This window comes from Anabrus simplex, chromosome 3 (assembly GCF_040414725.1).
Source record: "Anabrus simplex isolate iqAnaSimp1 chromosome 3, ASM4041472v1, whole genome shotgun sequence".
NCBI classification, from domain to species: domain Eukaryota; kingdom Metazoa; phylum Arthropoda; class Insecta; order Orthoptera; family Tettigoniidae; genus Anabrus; species Anabrus simplex.
This window is the reverse complement of record NC_090267.1, coordinates 437921435-437939766: the sequence shown is the minus strand read 5'-3', so window position 1 is coordinate 437939766 and position 18332 is coordinate 437921435. Positions and strand designations below refer to the sequence as shown.

The following is an 18332-nucleotide window of genomic DNA, read 5'->3' as shown; positions in this document are numbered from 1 at the left end:
CTTAAAAATAAAAATAAAATCTTAACGGCTACCATTACGATGGCATGCCTTCCTGGTTAAGAAGAATGCTAAGCGGAAAAGCTAACACAGGGTATCGCTCACATAATGACATTTGTATGGAAAGGAATGAGTGTATAGAAGTTGGATAGTGCCTCTGATGTTTCATCAATGATAGTAATAGATTGACACATGGTTTCTGTAACAATTTCAACAAGAAATGTATGCTTACTTTACACATTCCACTCAAGTTCCTGTACCTCCTAGTACTTGTGTAGGGGGTGTAGTTTCACTTTTTATATACACGTAATTAGTAGTTATTCGTGGAGTGAGAACTGCCGAGCGTATCACAAACAATCTGATTACTGTAGCCTATTATCTCATTCCTTGTGAAAGCCTTGAGGCATTGTATTCGTTAATCCTTTTGTGTCTTGAAAGTGTTCAAACACATTGTGAACCCAAGTATTATACAAGGTTTTAATTGAGATGTGCTCATTTTTACGTTATGAATTCAAACAAGGAAAACCAGAAGAAAGAATAGTCCTGTTTATCTTTAACAGATAAATATGTGTAGTAGTAGTAGTTGTTATTGTTTTATTTTAGATAATTATCTTTAATGGTATACCGGTATGTGTAGAAAGTGATAGGTCTAACCTATGCCATCTCACTCTTGTGCATCCTTTTTAAACCGTGATCTATAAATTGTACTACTTTTCTAAATACTGATACATTTGTACAGCGCCTATTTTAAAGTAAAATAGAAGAAATGAGGTTTGAGTTGAGAACGGAAAATTACAACACAAAGTAGGCCTCAATATTTTACAATAGTCATAACACAGAAAGAAGTATACCTTCATATCAAATAATTTAATTTAAATCTTGGATATTTCTTCTTTTATGTTGTTCTGCAGTTCCTCTAATTTTCGCGGATTTAATTTGTAAACTTCGTCTTTATTCACCATTACCATTTACTATTTTCGTACCCCTGGGAGTAGTGGTCGGTGGGGGGAGGAGGTTTACGCCTGTGCCATCGGTCGGAAAACTATGTCCTATACTACTGTATTTCAGTGCCTAGGCTTAAGATTTTATCACAGCATATGCATGGAGTTCGCGAGGAAAAATACACCAGGGAGAACTCACCCTCAGCCAAGAGAAGCGCTGGTCTTCTGAGCCCAAGTTATTGGGTTCGATCTTGGCTCAGTCCAGTGGTATTTAAAGTGGTCAAATACGTCAGCCTCGTGTCGATATATTAGCGGTACATAAAATAACACCTGCGAGACAAAATTTCGCCACATCGACGCCTCCTGAAACAATAAAAGAATATGAATAAGTACTAACTCACGTTCAGAATAGCAGCCGGAAGTCGTCTTGTCCCTGGGTCGAATAATTCTTCCCTGACTTTCCAGGCTTATGATCAGTCTTGGACCCCACCACCCAGAGACCCTAGAAGTTGGAAGCCCCTTTCACAGGAGAGAAAGGAGAAATTATCAGCAGAACTCAAGATATATTGGGAATAAAGAAGAGCATCGAGGAAGAACTAGTCATCAGCGCTCCTTAGTGGGCTTAAATCAATAATAATATAATTCTTAATCTCTCTGCGTTAATTAATATGTTTTTATCGGACAAATCAGTTTGCTATCGATTGCGTTAATTAATATGTTTTTATTGGACAAAGACTTCAGTTTGTTATCGAAATCACTCGAGCAATTCAGTCTAGTGGTCTACAACAATTCTGGGAACGGTTTTTTAATATAAAAAACACTTTCCCGAAGGAAATTCTGATATTCTATCTGGTACATATTTTGTATGTTATCTATACTGTATAGACTTAAGTCGCCCTTTGATGGTATTCTGCCGGAAGTAACTTTCATTATGAAGATATAGTAACCAAAACTCGATGGGAATACAGTAATGCACTGTTACTTCATTATTTAGGCTACATGAATCATCCATTCATGAAGGTTGAAGATACAAAGTAATCGGTGCCATCGATAAGCATAAGTAAATAACCTTCGAACACCACTGTAAATAATAACACCTCATCCAATTGTATCTGCAAACATTGTATTTGTGGATGTTACTTATTGTATAAAGAACACGACAGATGTGGAGTACTATTTTTGGAGAAAAGAATGTTCGATGCTTCCAATCAAATATAGACCATGAACATAAGTACATTGCTGTGATAAAACTTTTAGCAGTTTTTTAGGCATTTGTGTGGAAATATAAAAAATGTAGATTGTGCGAATTTCTCGTAGAGAAACTGTATTAATTTAATTAATTTCCGAAAGCAATCAGTTAACGTAGTTACCAAGGTCTAGGATTGAGAAAGATTCGCCAGAACTAGAAATAAAGTGTGATCTCGACGCTATCCTGGAGTGGGCGTGGTAATAACTTGGGGTAAATAATACTCAAGATTGCCACGATCTGAAAATGTTTGAGGGGCCAGCAAACTTTTAACTGTCGGCTTGTTAACAAACACTTTCGTTACAAGGTTGACAATAAGTGGCGTATCATTATATGAACAGCCTGTCTGCGAGTTTTACATCCACTTTAAAGTATATAGTACAGTGTTACTTTTTAATTAACTACTGAGTGATTCTGGGAGAAGTAAAGAAACCTTTACATTGCTACTTCAGAAAGAAATTCAGTCTTTGTTTTTGACCTTTAACGAAATTCAGCACGCGTCCTACTTAGTTGTTAATCTCTTAGCAAATAGACTCACGGTAGATTACAGCATACTTTCACAGTATAACCATCATTATCTTCGTAGTCTGACCTCTTTGTCACTTGGTGTATTTCATCGTCCCTTAATACGATTAGTCGTATAGGTGAGGTTGATGATGTATAAATGAAGCAATTTTACCTGTCCAGTGCGTAGTCTTTGACAAGATCTCTCCAAAAGAATTTTTAGAATTTTACCATTTTTTTCCAGTGCTCATCTTTCAATAACAACTCCAAATACAGTAGTTGCAGTTATCATCCTTACTTCATAACAACACAAAAAAATTGTCACATGTACTTTACCAGTACACGAATACAGGGCTAATGGTCAAGGATGACCCTCGCCGCAAACTAAATTTTCCGACTAAATCGTTGGACCAAGGACAAAGTTCAAACTTATGTCAAATAATTTTTTTTATAGGAATGGAGCTATGCTATTTGCCTCTCTGGTATACAAAACTAGAATCGAGGAGGTACTTCATTTTACCCTTTTATCCACTTTATCCTTTCAGATCTGTCGGAGTGCCAGTTGATGCAAGTCCCAGATGCAGTTTATCACCTCATGCGCCACACAGCACTCAAAGGCTGCAATCTCTCCAGCAATGTCATCACCAAGATTCCTCCCAAGTTCGCCGTCAAATTCTCTCTTATCACAGGTGAGATATGGTTTATAGTTAAAATATTATTTATAGCATTCAAAATCCAACAACGCCAAAAATTACAATCCAATTAGTGAATCACACTCTTGCCTGTCCAGTGCGTGGTTTTTGACAAGATCTCTCCCGGAAGTGTTTAGAATTGTACCATTTTATTTGTCCAGTGCTCATCTTTCAATAACAGCTCCAAGTACAGTCATTCCATTTATAATTGTTACTTCACAGTAACACATATTGTCAAACGTACTTCATCAATACAAGAATACAGTGCTAATGGCCAAAGATGACTCTCAACCCAAACTGATATTATACGGTAGTTGTTTAAAATAAACATATATTTGTAGCTAGGAGGCAGTTGCTGGATTTATTGTGTAGAGGAACAGAGTAAACAACGTTCTAGACGTTTTGAATTGAAAATATTATGGTATGACTATGATTTTCTTTTAGAAATCTCCAGATTGACACAGTTGGGGTCTTTTGCGGATTTTTAACTACTTATAGTTATTTTCATGAAATGGCCATGGTGTGCTCCTAGTGCACCAAATAGCTCTATTCAGGCACGTGAGAGAGAACTTCCGGTCGTTCTCTTTATTTCTGAGATTCGCGATACTCTATGACACTCTTCGTGAAGAACCTCCACGCTCTTCTTTCTTGTGCTTTCCTGTTAGCAAAATTAACTGCAATCCACGGCCAGTGACACTCTTTATCTCATCATCTGTTATACCATGAAGTTTTTTTCCAGGAATATGGCCGAAGATCATAAGGTTTTCCTATTTCTTCCTCTTCAACGGACATTGAGACCAACTGTAGTTTACGTTGCGGATTTATGCTAAGAATAACTCTCGACTTACAGTTCCTGTAAAATAGACACATTCGTTCTGTCCACAACGAAATTCATAGCATTAGTCTCTTACATCACATTTCGAATGTATCTCTCTTTTCGTGAGATGTGTTGACATCCCACGTTTCAGCTCCGTAAAGGAAGATGGAAAGGCGACTGCTCGAATTAGCCGTATCCTCAATGGGATGAAAAGGGAACAGTCTTTCCAGATGGAAGTAACCAGATGGGGAGAAGTATCTAGAAGAAATGTCACTACGATGTATGAACTAAATGTTAGTATCTGTAAGGAAATGCCATAATGGTGTGTTTTCAAAATTAAAAGGAAACTACGGAAAAAACTGAAAGAGTTTGTCTGCCAAGTATTAGGGGCATTATTAGTTTTCGGTCATCAGCTCCATTGAATAATACTTGCGATTGTGTGTAACGGCCAGATTCCCATTATAAAATGAGTTTAAAAGTGCCGCCCGCAACCTTCATACGGGTATGCTGACACCACGCGTAGGCAGAGGCAATATGTTACTACTTAGAGCTGTTTGTTGTTTGCTTACTTGAGAGCACTATTTAAAACGCGAGTGAACACCGCCTTCTTTTGTTTCCACACCGCAAGTACTCAGAATTCGCTCTTTACGTAAATCTCTAAGCAGCAGGATTAAGGTCGCGTGATCAGCAATTTTCCAGCTGGCCATTGAGAAAATCTACATCTAAGAGAACTACGGTACTGCACCTATTTCTTCGGAAGACCAATGCAGCAATTCTTCACGATATTGGCATTGGCATGTCCTCCTGAAGCAACTGGAAGGTGACAATTAAGTTTGTTGCAGTTTCTGATTATTGTCACATCTGTGACTAGATTTTGGAAGGACTGGACAAACATAGCCTACCTATTCGAGTACGGTACCGCATTGTGCAATCGTTCTTCTGTGAGCACCATCCAAGATGATCATCAACTGACGCAATAGATCTCGGTAGAAATATGAGGTAAATTTGGGTTATAAGTTCTCGCATGTCGCACATTTCCTGAGGAAGTTCGGTACGACCTGGTGTTTGTTATTCTCCAGAAATAGCCCGCTACTGCGCATTTCTTCGTGCACACGAGGATTTGCGCACGACTTGGCAGAGATCTTGGAGGTTGCGCCATGTCACCTCTGATTCTATATACTATCACACGAATTGAACTGCGCCTTAACTTTAAATTCAATACCATTTAATCTTTCGTTCATTCTATCTTTCAGGTACGGTACCGGTAGGTCTTTCGTACACATTCCGACAAAACACTTATTGTTGCACATAAGACGAACGATGTCTACCGCAGGATAAATTTTAATGTAATTAAAATTAAATATCTATTACGAATTTTGTGCTGTTGAGGTTCTACAGTGAATCAGAAAATGAATTAAAATTTCACTTAATGAAATGTAAATTGGAACTGTGGAATGATAGGTCATGGAACCTGTCGATACATAGCACTGGAGAACATTTCCTGTAAACATGACAATTAAATTTATTTAATTAATTGACGAGTATTTTTCATTAATCTCAACTTCATCCTGCAAATTTACCATCAATTCGTCTTGGATTTTATTACTTGCCTTCATCTTAGTAAGATAATTCAAATCATCAAGTAGTGTAGTTGAAATTGGCATCGAATTAATCGAATTTCTTAATATTTGTTCCCAAATATTAAACTTTTTCAGCTGAGATATTTTAGTCTATTCTCTTCCGCTCCCGAACAAAAGCCTCGAACATTCCAAGAAAGAATAATAGAAAAATGGAATCTTTTGGAAGATATAAAGCATAAATTTAATCTTTATAATTCAATCAGAACCTCTGACATTCGAAGTCAAGGCAATGAGAGTTTCATAAATAGAATTTTATCGATCCGAACCTCTATAAATCAAATTAGTAACAGAATCGACGGTGGACTCTCAAAAAATATTAACAATAAAGGATTTTTGAAGTACTGTAAATTTTATTAAATATGAGAATGACTCCCTGAAAAATACCAGTGTTCTATACAGTTATTGAAATTTTATGTGTAATGCTAATAAATAGCATCTTATTTTATTTCATTTTTAAACTTAAGCCTTGATATTGTACTTGAAACCTCAATAAATTGAAGCATGTTTCCCTTTCCTTGAGAATCAAGTTATGGAGGTTTTACTATGCACTGAATTGTCATATATACGGTATCTGTGGAAAGATTCAGCAGAATTCTCTTTGGAACAATAAACATAGGACTTGATATCTCCAAAATTCGTCTTTTATATGCATCACCGGTTTGTTTTGTACTTCTACAGCCAATACAAAAAATTCCCATCATGCACAGTATTAAGTGTGTTCCCACACCATTCTTATGATATAAATTTGGAAAAAAACTGGGAACAGTTATATGGGATGCTAAAGACCAAAGTGACTATAGGGAGTGTATAAATTGCAGTGTAATCAGACCTATTTATGAGTGTAATTAATTAGTGGAAAGGCTGTGAGAGATATATCCGGCAGGGAAATTATCTAGATTGAGAAACTGCGGTTTATACAAAACTGTGTTTCTTTTTACTAGTATTCAGAATAGCTTGCTAAGTTCCTTTCTCTGATACTGTAATTGTATGGTTAGAAACCAAGTATGTAGTAAGAAAGAAAGAAATCAGGGAGTTTAAGTGAATATTCCTTTACCATTAGCAAAAATGATTGAAAAGCAAAGGTACCTAAATAAACATATTTATATGGCTCTATGTTTTTTCAGACCTGAATCTCTCTCATAACCAGATGAGCAAACTCCCTGATGAGTTGGCAGATCTGGCAGAGTTGGAAAGGTTGGACATCTCCCACAATGCCTACATTGCACTACCTAATGTCGTATACAAGATGCCCAAACTGACCCACCTCACTGCTAACAGCAACCATATTGTAGGTGAGTATCCCTCATTATTAGTGTAGCTAAAGAAACCCAACTTCAGTCATTGCAGAACAGGATTATATTGCATCACTACCAAATGTGATTGTAATTTTGAGGGGGGAAAAAACCAGGATTATCAACATTACAAAAACAGGGGCCATGATATGATGAGACTATGGTACTAAGTTTTTCCTTTATATGAGGATTTTTCCTTCAGTCAAGCTTTATGTCTAAATCCCTGTTTGAGGTTCAGAATATCATAGAAAAGCACTAAACTTATTGATGTGTACTGAACTACACTTTATTGTTCGGTGCTTGGAATATTTGATCATTCATAACAGCACAAATTTATTCTTGATGTGGTATCAGTATCAGCTTCCTTTCCTCCAACAAAGATTTTAAGATATTTGACAAGCACTTGTTCTTCTAATGTCATCTGCTCATAGAAGGTTAGGGACTATCATAGAGAATTTTATATTTCCTTTATCAGGGTTGCCATATCATATATGTTGAATCACTGTCAGAAGTTCAGAGACCAGGAAAATCTTTTCTGCGTATGTTCGCATTTCCCTATCTTTCCTTCTATGGTCAGTTGTATCAGGCTGCAGTTCTCATTTCAGAAGATATGACCAAATGAGGCTGCTTTCCTTTGATAAAGAAATCTTGACTCAAAAGGTTAATTTCTGTGTGTACCTACTGCTCTAATACAGATATATTTTAGATGATGCTCAGATGGGAAAGAGCTGGGATTGGGATGGAAGCAGCTGATGCCTTGATTAAGGTACAGCCTAAGCATTTGTTTGAATATGTCAGAGTGCAGTGGGATAAGCTGACAGAGATTTTGAGGACAAAAGGAGTGGACTGGAAATAAAGAAGCCTGACAAAGAATTTGTTCATGAACAAAAAAGCAAGAATGTAGATTAGGAAATGAGATGTCACAAGACAGCAAGATTGGCAGAAGTGTTACACAAGGTTGCTGTTGTTCTCCAATCCTATTCAATAAATACTTGCAAGAGATTGTAGGATTGTGCTTGGATAGAAAAAAAGTATCAGTATTGGTGGAAATAAATTGCATTTTTTTTTAAAGGTTTCCATTTGACTCACCCTTATAAATCTTCCTTCTGACATCATGACTAGGAATTCATATTTAATATAAATTTTATCTAACTTTTCAGATGTCGAAGTGGAGCGGTTGCAGGAAGCCCCATCACTGCGAGAAGTAGATCTCCAGGAGAATCCTCTAACACCCCGCTGCCACGACGCTCTCTCGGCTATTTCCACAATACGAGTGAGGCTCAGTGTTAGGGAACGTGAAGACTGGGAAGATCTTACAGTCTAGTGGACTTTATGACATTTAAGTGCAAGGCCAGTGCTATTTTTGCTCTGGTTAGAGACACTGTGCGGCAGACTTTCCACAAGTGTTCCACTTCAGTAACGTGACTGAGAGTGATTCTAATTAAGTTCTCTGAGAGAACTGTTGTATATATATATATATCTTAAAGTACTTATTTTCACTTAGCTTTGACTATTCTCAGATGTCTGAGAATTAGTTTGATTGTGAGAGAATATATTGACTTGTTGTTTTGTTACGTGAGCTACCAACAATCATCCAGAACTAACTTATTCTTGATGCCCAGTATGGGTGAGGAGAGGAAGCACATGCACGTTGCGGGACTAAACTTGAGCACCTCAGTGGTTGACAAGCACCTTTCCAGGTTACTCAGATGGGGTTGTACAAATAAGGAGAAAGTCAAGTCCAGTGTAAAGATCAAAAAATTACAAAACTGCTCAAAGAATTCAGGCACTGTAATCAAATTTAAATCAAAACAATTAGAAATTATAGTGTTTAGTAACTGCAAGAATGATGGAGATCAGTAGAAGCCCGATATAACGTGGTTGTTGGCAGACATCAGACATACTTCACCCCTGTGTTATAGTATAACTGTGGTGGGACAAATATGGAGCGGGAGAATGTGAAAAAAAATTACACCACAATGCACATATGTAAGTTACGTCACGTGACTGTGTGTTTCCCCTTTAATGCTCACCTTACTAATATCACAATGACATTTCCACTATGCAAAGTATCCATCAGACACATACAAGTCATTGTTACCATGTAAATCATCATGAAATTTTGCAGCTTGAGCTAGTCCTGACAGTAATACATCTTCACTTCACTTTGTTTGATTAAAAATCAGCTGTAAAGAGACATTCTCCTACTTTAGTCTTTCTTTTTCTTTGTAATCCGAATTCACTTTCAACTTTGTGTATGAAACTTCTAAGTTTTTCTTCATCCTTCATTCACCCTCAAATGGTTCCTTCTGGGATGCCACACTCGTGTGTTAAACTTGCCTTTGACTTTCCATTCTTGAGTTTATCACCAACAGAATATGCTTTCCTTTTCTGCAACATCATGACATGTGCAGTGAACTCAAAGCCAAACCACTGAATGCTTTTATAAGAATTATTTAAAATAATGTAAAAGCTGTAAATAGCTCAGATAATTAAATAAAATTCAGGGAACTCAATCGTCATTTAAATTACCAGTATTTCGCCCCAGTGTGGCATGGGCTCATCAGTTGGATACCACACCTTCTCAAGACACTGGTCAGCTCAGATAATTGTTTATGTGTGGTTGAGTCTGTGAAATACCAGGAATACAGTTCTACAGCCCTCAGGACTAATATTGTAATCATACTGTACTGTCTCCTTATGGTTAATAATTTGAGCTGACAACAAAAATGCCAAGCTACAGCATAGCGAAATGACTGAAGACTGAGAGCCAAGGAAAAGAAATACTTATTGAGATTTAACTGGTTTCTTTATTCTGTGTTATATCCAAATCTGCAGTCTATCAGACCGCGTTATACTGAACTTCTACTATATTAATGAAAATTCCTATATTTTTTGAGTTAAGTATTTGCAGGAGCAGTCTGTATATTGGATCATACAATATAAAGTACCTACTTAAAAATAGATTACCTCAAGAATAATAAAATTAATCATTGAAGTACAATATAATTTATCATTGTTTATAAAAACAAAATTCCATCTATTGCTAGCAATGCCACAGAAGAGTACATTCATTGTATGGTTAAAAAAAAGTATATTCATGGATATCGTGAAGTGCTGTAACTGATATCATAGCGTACATGTGCAAGATTAATACATAATGGTTGGTGACCTTATGAAAATGTGATTTTTCCTTTCATTACTAATAAAACATTTTAACAGGACAATTGTCCAGTCACCAGAGGAAAGTATTATTATATTGTAAGATATATTGACATCTGGCATCAAATAAAATGCATAAGAAATGTGGTTTTGCAATTAATCTTTTATTTACTTTACAATGAGGAATAATATGAATGAACAGGATGTAAAGACCAGGAGCTTGTCACTAAGAAAATATAAACAATTTGAAAATTGTACCAAGAATGCATGATAATACAATTTTCAACAAAGGATCTTAATTGCTAGTTTATGCTATGTAACTCCATTAACTCTTGTGATAGATTGTTGTAGGAAAGGGGGAGAGTAGCATATGATAAAAGTGGCAGCACACGTTATTAGCTTATAAATGAACAAGTATTTATTGCATGTTTCTGGCTAGTCTAATTTTTAAAGTCTGGAATATGGTAGTGAAGGGAGGAAGTAGCTATGTCAGTAGCTTACTCTGAATAATTAAACTACAGCTAAACATACGCATATACAAACAAATATTTTAGTCCATTTGCAACACATAAACATCTTCAGTTCTCATTGCATTTTTTAGCAAAATTATCTTCTTGTTTAACATAATTTTATGAAGTTTTATGCAAAATAAAAAATACCATCTAAAGTAGTATTCAATGTGGTGTGTCCTGGCAGTATTATGCTGATAATTTTATTGATGGATCAGTATTTGTATTGTATTTACATTATGACTAGTCCATGTATCATACGAAGAAGGGAAAATCCCTCACTCATCAAATGCATAATGCAACTGTATGATATAGGCTACAGTATTAAACACAATTGAGATTAATATTGTTATGGACAATGTGAGAAGAGCTATGTCAGGCTCTTTCATGTTAACAGTGTTAAAAATTAAAAATCATTAATTGTAAATATAAGGAGTTACCACTTGCTCAGATATGTGAATGGCATTATAGTTCCTATGGTACCAGCAAGAATTCACTCAAAACAAATGTCTGAATTTTTTCTGAGAGGAATGTTCATTCAGGATGAGTTTGATTTGGTTAGAGTATAGTATATTAATATCAAAGAGTACAAAAATCTAGTTACCAGTACATTTTTAAACTATCCAACTTCTCGACAGCTTTGGTTTTATGGACCTCAAATAGGATTTTTATGGTATTTCATGAAGCTTGGAATCATAAACTAGATATTTAATATTTCAAACCATTAATTGTTATTAATAAAAAGAACAAGAGTTTAAAATGACAGCTAAATTCAAAAATTGCTTTACTTAACACTCTTGTATTAAAAGAATTACGTTCACAATACCACTATTTGACTCTTCCATGTATTAAAAACAATCCCAGAGAAGACAGTCATTAAAATCCCTGCAATCATTATTCTCCACACATTTTCATTCATGTGTGTGACAACGTTCAACACAAAGATAAAAAATATGATCCAAACAGCTGTTGAATTTCTCCTTTTGCTCAATCCCACAAAGGCATTGTTTTCTTTTGAAGCTTTCCAGATGTGTATTATAATTATAATAATTGCCAAAGCTAGTTGATTTTATTTTTTTACTATGGAACAATATAAACTGTATTGATGAGTGTGTTTGTATTCTACTGAATAATTTAAAGATGGTGTTGTAATAAATAATGATCTGTGTAATATCTTGTTTTTATTATTTCTCATGTCTTCAATACCAGGCGAAAACCAGCTATTCCTTAATTTTTTTCACAACTAAACAACCATTTTTGATATTGCATTATACCATGTAACATTCCCCAAACATCCCAACATTTCCTTTACCCTCAGAAGTAAGTCAAAGCGTAATTTTCCCTGTTTTATCAGTTAGAAACAAAGGCACTGAGTTCACTCCAACTTCCGTATCCAATACTTCATCACCACACTGATAGATTGTGCACAGGTGCACAAGTCAGTAAATCAGAAGCTTGGCACAGTGACAGTTGTAAATTGGGAGTTACTGAATGAGTGGTCACAGGTGTGTTGATGAAGGGTATGAGTGACAGCCTCCAGATCCAAGATTGTGGAATCAAATACAGCAGAGGTGGTCGGATATTTAAAGGGCAGAAATAAGTCAATTCGGCACTCCACATTTTGTGTTTACCTGACACAATTGATTGCAACTCAGCCATAGATTATCCAACAGAGAACCAGTTTACCCCGCTATCTGGTAAAGTAAAACAGAACATCGAAACTGATGTGCAGGCAGCCTAAATGGCATATTATTTTTATTATCACAATTACAATTTGCTTTATGTCTTACTGACACTGATAGGTCTTATGGTGATGATGGGATAGGAAAGGGTTAAGAGTGGGAAGGAAGCGACTGTGGCCTTAATTAAGGTACATGGCCAGGCTGAGTGGCTCAGACGGTTCAGGCGCTGGCCTTCTGACCCCAACTTGGCAGGTTCAATCCTGGCTCAGTCTGATGGTATTTGAAGGTGCTCAAATACGTCAGCCTCGTGTCAATAGATTTACTGCCACGTAAAAGAATTCCTGCGGGACAAAATTCTGGCACCTCGGCGTCTCCGAAAACTGAAAAAGTAGTTAATGGGACGTAAAGCCAATAACGTTTAAAGTACAGGCCCAGCATTTGCCTGGTGTGAAAATGGAAAACCCACAGAAAACCATCTTCAGGGCTGCCGACAGTAGGGTTCAAACCCACTATCTCCCAAATGCAAGCTGATAGTTACGTGACTCAAACCACATGGCCACTTGCTCAGTATTATTATTATTATTGTTCGTAGCTACCTCTGTGGACCATTGTGTCAGCCTCCAGATCCCCTTCAAACCTAGCAGAAGTAATTGGGAGTTTTGAAGGGCGGAAAAATGTCCATTCAATTCTCCACGTCATAATTCCAACATAAATGGTCTGTTATTGGACATTATACATTTTCCAACTAATTCATTCTTTCTTGGTTGCCAGCGTTTTGCCCCAGTGTGTCAATTTGGGCTTATCAGTTGGTAACTAACATACCTACTAAGGTGCATGGCTAGTGTATATAATGGAGGCCACTGTGTAGGCTGTTTGGAGCCACAGGCAGTGTCAATGCATCATGAGAGACTTGGTATGTTTTACAAAAACTGTTGCCTGATAGGCCATGAAATAGGAATAGGAAATAGGAATGTAAAAGATCTCTGGTGACACATTTGGTGTTCACTCGACAAAATTAATTAAAACTCAGCCACAGACACCCAACAGATATTCAATTTATTCTCCCATCTAGTAAGCCTAGAGTAAAACGAAACATCAAAATTGATGAGTAAGCAGCCAGATGGTATTAAATGAAAATGCCTGCACATGGTAGATGAGGCCATATGATTGTTAATAATAATAATATCATCTGTAACAGTAACATGGATGCAAGGTCTCTGCGACCACTTAATGTTGTTCTGGAGAATAAAATATTAACAAAAGGAGACAAAGCAAATTTTTATTTTAAGAGCTTCTCTTTTAACTCTCTTAAAATCTTATTGTAATTTTTTTATTTGGTATAATTAATAGTGGTTTCCAGCTATAAGCCATGGACAGAGGCATGATTTTTTTTGCATTAATGATAAATGCATCAAAAAATATTTTGAAGTAATTTTGAGAAATCCACCACATCCAATCCAGCTTCTCTAATGTCCTTCCAAATCTGATCCATCCACTTTCTTCTCGGTCTTCCAACTGGCCTCTTTCCCTTAACTTCTCTTTCCAATTCCCTTCTTGGTACCCGTTCCTTTTACATGCCCAAACCATCGCAGTCTTGCTTTCTGTATCTTCTGTACTAACGGTTCTATATTTAGCTCTTCTCTGATTTTAATATTTTGAATTCTATCTCTTCTTGTCTTTTTAATCAATGTTCTTAAAAATTTAATTTCTACTGCTAAGATCTTACTATCTTATTAGTTACCAGCATTTCTAGTCTGTATGTTACAACTGGTATGAAATACTGTTTATATAATGTTAATTTCGTTCTCTTGGGTACTTTGTCATCCCATAAAAGCTCTCTGACTTGATCAAATGTTGTACCTTTACTTAGTCTGTTATTAATCTCGGGGTTAATTTTATTATTTCCATTAATAATGCTACCCAGATATGTAAACTGTTCTACATTCTCTAACCGTTCTCCGTCTATGTTCACTTGGCTTCTCTTTTCCACAGTGCATGACTACAGTTTTCTTTTTGCTAATTACCTTTTGAAACTCCTTCAGATTTTCATTCCAAATGTCCAGTCTCCTTTGTACTTCCTTTTCTCCCTTTCCCCAAATCACCACATCATCTGCAATTACCAAAGAATTCATTTCATCACTACTGATACTCTGTTTTATACGTTTTATGAATTCATCCATCAATATAATAAACAAAAATGGCAACAGCACACTTCCTTGTTTGAGACCTTTTCTTGTATAAAATGTTTCAGAGTCACCACACCCCACTTGTACACTGCTTTTACTCTCATGAAACAACATTTTTATCTTGTTAATTAATGATTTTGGTACATTCCTTTTCCATAGGCACTTATTACATGTTTTCTCTTAACTGTATCATAAGCTTTTTCCAAATCCAAAAATACGAAGATGATTTCTTGTTCCTTTCCAGATATTTTTCCATTATCATTCACACTGTAAATATCCAGACCGAGAAGAAAGTGGATGTCAGATTTGGAAGGATTTGGATTGGATGTGGCGGAAGTAATGGAGCAGGAAAAGTGGAAGGTCTATTAGGTCTAAAGCCATATTGTTCTTCCTCTAAGTGTGTTTCTGTTTTATCCCTCAGTCTTTTGTCTATGACTTTCTCCATTATTTTTAGCCCCTGTGATAATAGGGTTATTCCTCTATAATTTTCACATTTCTTCCTATTTCCGTTTTTGAACAATGGTACAATGCTTCCTTGTTGCCTATCTAATAAAAGAACTAGATGGTGTGCAGAGGAAAGCAGCAAGGTTTGTAACAGGGGATTTCAGGAGAAAGAGTAGTGTATCAGAAATGTTAAAGGAACTTGGGTGGGAAACTTTAAGTAAGAGAAGGGAGAAAAGTAGACTTATAGGATTATATAGAGCCTATACAGGAGAAGAAGCATGGGGAGATATCCGTGAGAGGCTTCGGTTGGAAAATAATTATATTGGTAGAACTGACCACAAGTACAAAATTAGAAGGAATTTTAGCAGAAGCGATTGGGGTAAATTTTCTTTCATTGGGAAGGGCGTGAAGGAGTGGAACAGTTTACCAGGGGTAGTGTTTGATCCTTTTCCAAAATCTGTACAGATATTCAAGAAGAGAATAAACAACAACAGAGATAATAAATTAAATGTTAGAGGGCATTCGACCAGTGCAGGATATTGTAAATAATAAATGTGTGTGATTAAATTAATTCCATCCCCTGGTCTAAGGAGTTTGAACAGCCCAAGTAGGGGACTGCCTGTAGGGGTGAAGTACAGTGGGGACTTCGAGGGCCCTGGGACCACTACGGTAGCTGTGAAGGCCCTTCAGGAACTCTGAAAAGTGGTGGCAAAAGGGGCTCTGGTTAAGACGCAGCAGGTCGTTATGCTACTTAGGTTCCAAAATGGGTAAAATATAAATATGTAAATAAATGCTATGTAAATTTTAATCTTATACCAGTTGTATAGTATTATTAGAAGTAATTTCACATACCGTACTGTATATGAGTTGACTATGTTTGTAAGATATTATAAGTAGAATTTTGTAAACAATATAAATTTATTAAGGATGATGTGTGTGTTTAATAGAAAAAATTATTAGCGTAAATTGTATAATATTGTATTCTAGGAAAATTTTATTCGTCTCCTGTTAATTTAAAATTTAGTGCTTGACAATAATGTATTTTAGTGTACCATTTGCCACCGAGGTAGACACCTCATTTGCAAATAAAGAGATTTTGATCTTCAGGTATCCTTTCGTCTTTCCATATGGCATTGAGGGCTCGATATAATCACTGTAGTCCAATGCTTCCTGCTGCCTTAATCATATCAGCATTAAATTCGTCTTTTCCACCTGCTTTACCTTTAGTCATTGCTTTCAAGTTCCAACCATGTCATCGGGTTCTCCTTTTTTCTCCATCTATTATTTCCTTTTCTTAGCTCCTTCTTCCTCTGAGCAGTCATCCTCATTATAAAGTTTTTCAAAATACTTTGCCATCACCTTCTGAAGACTCTTTTCATCATGTGCTATGGATCCATTTTCTCTCTCTAATGCCTTAATTTTTTCTGGATTTATTCTTTTCGATTTTATTACTCTGTATAATGTATAACAGATTTTGATTTCCTCGACTATCTTGCTCAATTTTGTTGGTAAACTCTCCTCAACATTTCTCCTCTTCTTCCTTGATACTCCACTTTACTTGTAGTTTCACTCTTTTGTATTCCACATCTAACTTTTCTATCTTATTCTCCTCCCTCTGATACGTTTTTTGCTTTTCCTTACCCATTTCTTTCTTCACCTTGTTCCTTTCTTTTATTTCTTTTTTTATTTTGTTTGTCCACCACCATGTCTCCTTTCCCTTAACCTTTGCTTTTATTTTGCCGCATACCGCAACTGCTGCTTCCACAAATGTCTGTCTTAAATTGTCCCACTCTTCTTCTCCACTTCGTATTTCCGTGTTAGGCAACTTCCTTTTTATACAATCTTGGAGTACCATTCTTTTATCCTCCTCCTCCAATTCCCAAACCCTGATCTTTGGTTTCTCCTTCAATACAATTTTAGGGATTTTTACTTGTTTTAATTCCACAATTAATAATTTATGATCACCCTCCATACTTTCACTGGGGATTATCTTCGTATTCATGACGTATCTTCCCCATTCTCGGTCTGTTATTATAAAATCGATGAGTGTTATATACTGTCCATTCCAACTATATTGGCTGATATTAATGGCTATTCCTCTTCATAAACCATGTGTTCTTTATTATCAGGTTATTTCTGATATAAAAGTCCAACAGTTTCTCTTCATCTTCATTTCTATCGCCATACCCATGTGAGCCCAGAACATTCTCATACCCCATTCTATCAGTTCCCACATGAGCATTCAGATCCCCGGATTATCATGATTCCATCTGCAACAATATGTGTTTCCAGTTCATTGAGGAACTCTTCGTTTTCTTCCATGCTACATCCTGTCTGTGGAGCATACACCTGTACTATCTTCAGTAGTTCCTTGTTTACATGCATGTGCATTATTATAATTCTTTCATTTACGTACTCAACTTTAGCTATTGGTTCAACATTCTGATTCACTACAAATCCCACTCCTTTTCTTTTCTCTTTACTGCTACCCATCCAGTACAACGTGTACCACTTTCTCAGTTTCTTCATCCCTTTCCCTTTTACTTCACTTAATCCCAGAATGTCGAGTTTTCATCTCTCCATTAGGTCAATCAATTCATTTTCCTTCCCATTCATTGTTAAAATATTTATTGTTCCAAATCGGGTTTTGTTCTCTAATCTAATACTTGCACGAACATCAGGATTACCATCATACTGTGCAACTGTAGCCAGAGACTTGTCAATTCCATTTCCATTTTTGAACTTCCATCCGAGGCTTGTATTATAGTTGAAAGCAAGTACAAATTTACTCATCTGCTGACCTGCTAATGAATGAATGGATGAATATGAATTTAAAACAATCAGTGGTTCTGACCTGCAATGCTTCACCTTCCCAGAAACTATATGACTGACCAAGGGACTGCTTCCAAAGCACAATCTTGAATCGATGCTTGTCGTCTAAAGGGGTTCAAAATCCAGGTCAACGGTCCCTTATAATGGTACTTATCACTAGTAAAGTGGATTCATGGTATTTCTCAAGTTGCAGTACTAATCAAAAGTGGCATAGACTCTTGGTGTTCCAAACATTATGGTACTACTGTACTCACAAGTATTGTACGTCGCACAGGCAACGCAGATCTATGGTGTTTCTCACATAATGTCGCTATTCATAGACAACACAAACCCATGGTGCACCTCACATAGGTGTACTAATCACAGGGACTCATACTATCCTGGGGTG

At 36.3% G+C, this 18332-nt stretch overlaps 1 protein-coding gene across 1 annotated transcript in view; it reads left to right on the top strand.

Moving 5' to 3' along the window:
* The window catches only part of Sclp (leucine rich repeat containing protein 20 sclp), a 45367-nt gene extending 33394 nt beyond the window's left edge, over nt 1–11973 (top strand). The window contains exons 2-4 of the mRNA XM_067143495.2: nt 3234–3377; nt 6962–7129; nt 8290–11973. Of these exons, the coding sequence (XP_066999596.1) occupies nt 3234–3377; nt 6962–7129; nt 8290–8453 (476 nt within the window). The 3' untranslated portion in view covers nt 8454–11973. The remainder of the gene's footprint in view (nt 1–3233; nt 3378–6961; nt 7130–8289) is intronic.
* Nucleotides 11974–18332: the final 6359 nt, after the last annotated feature.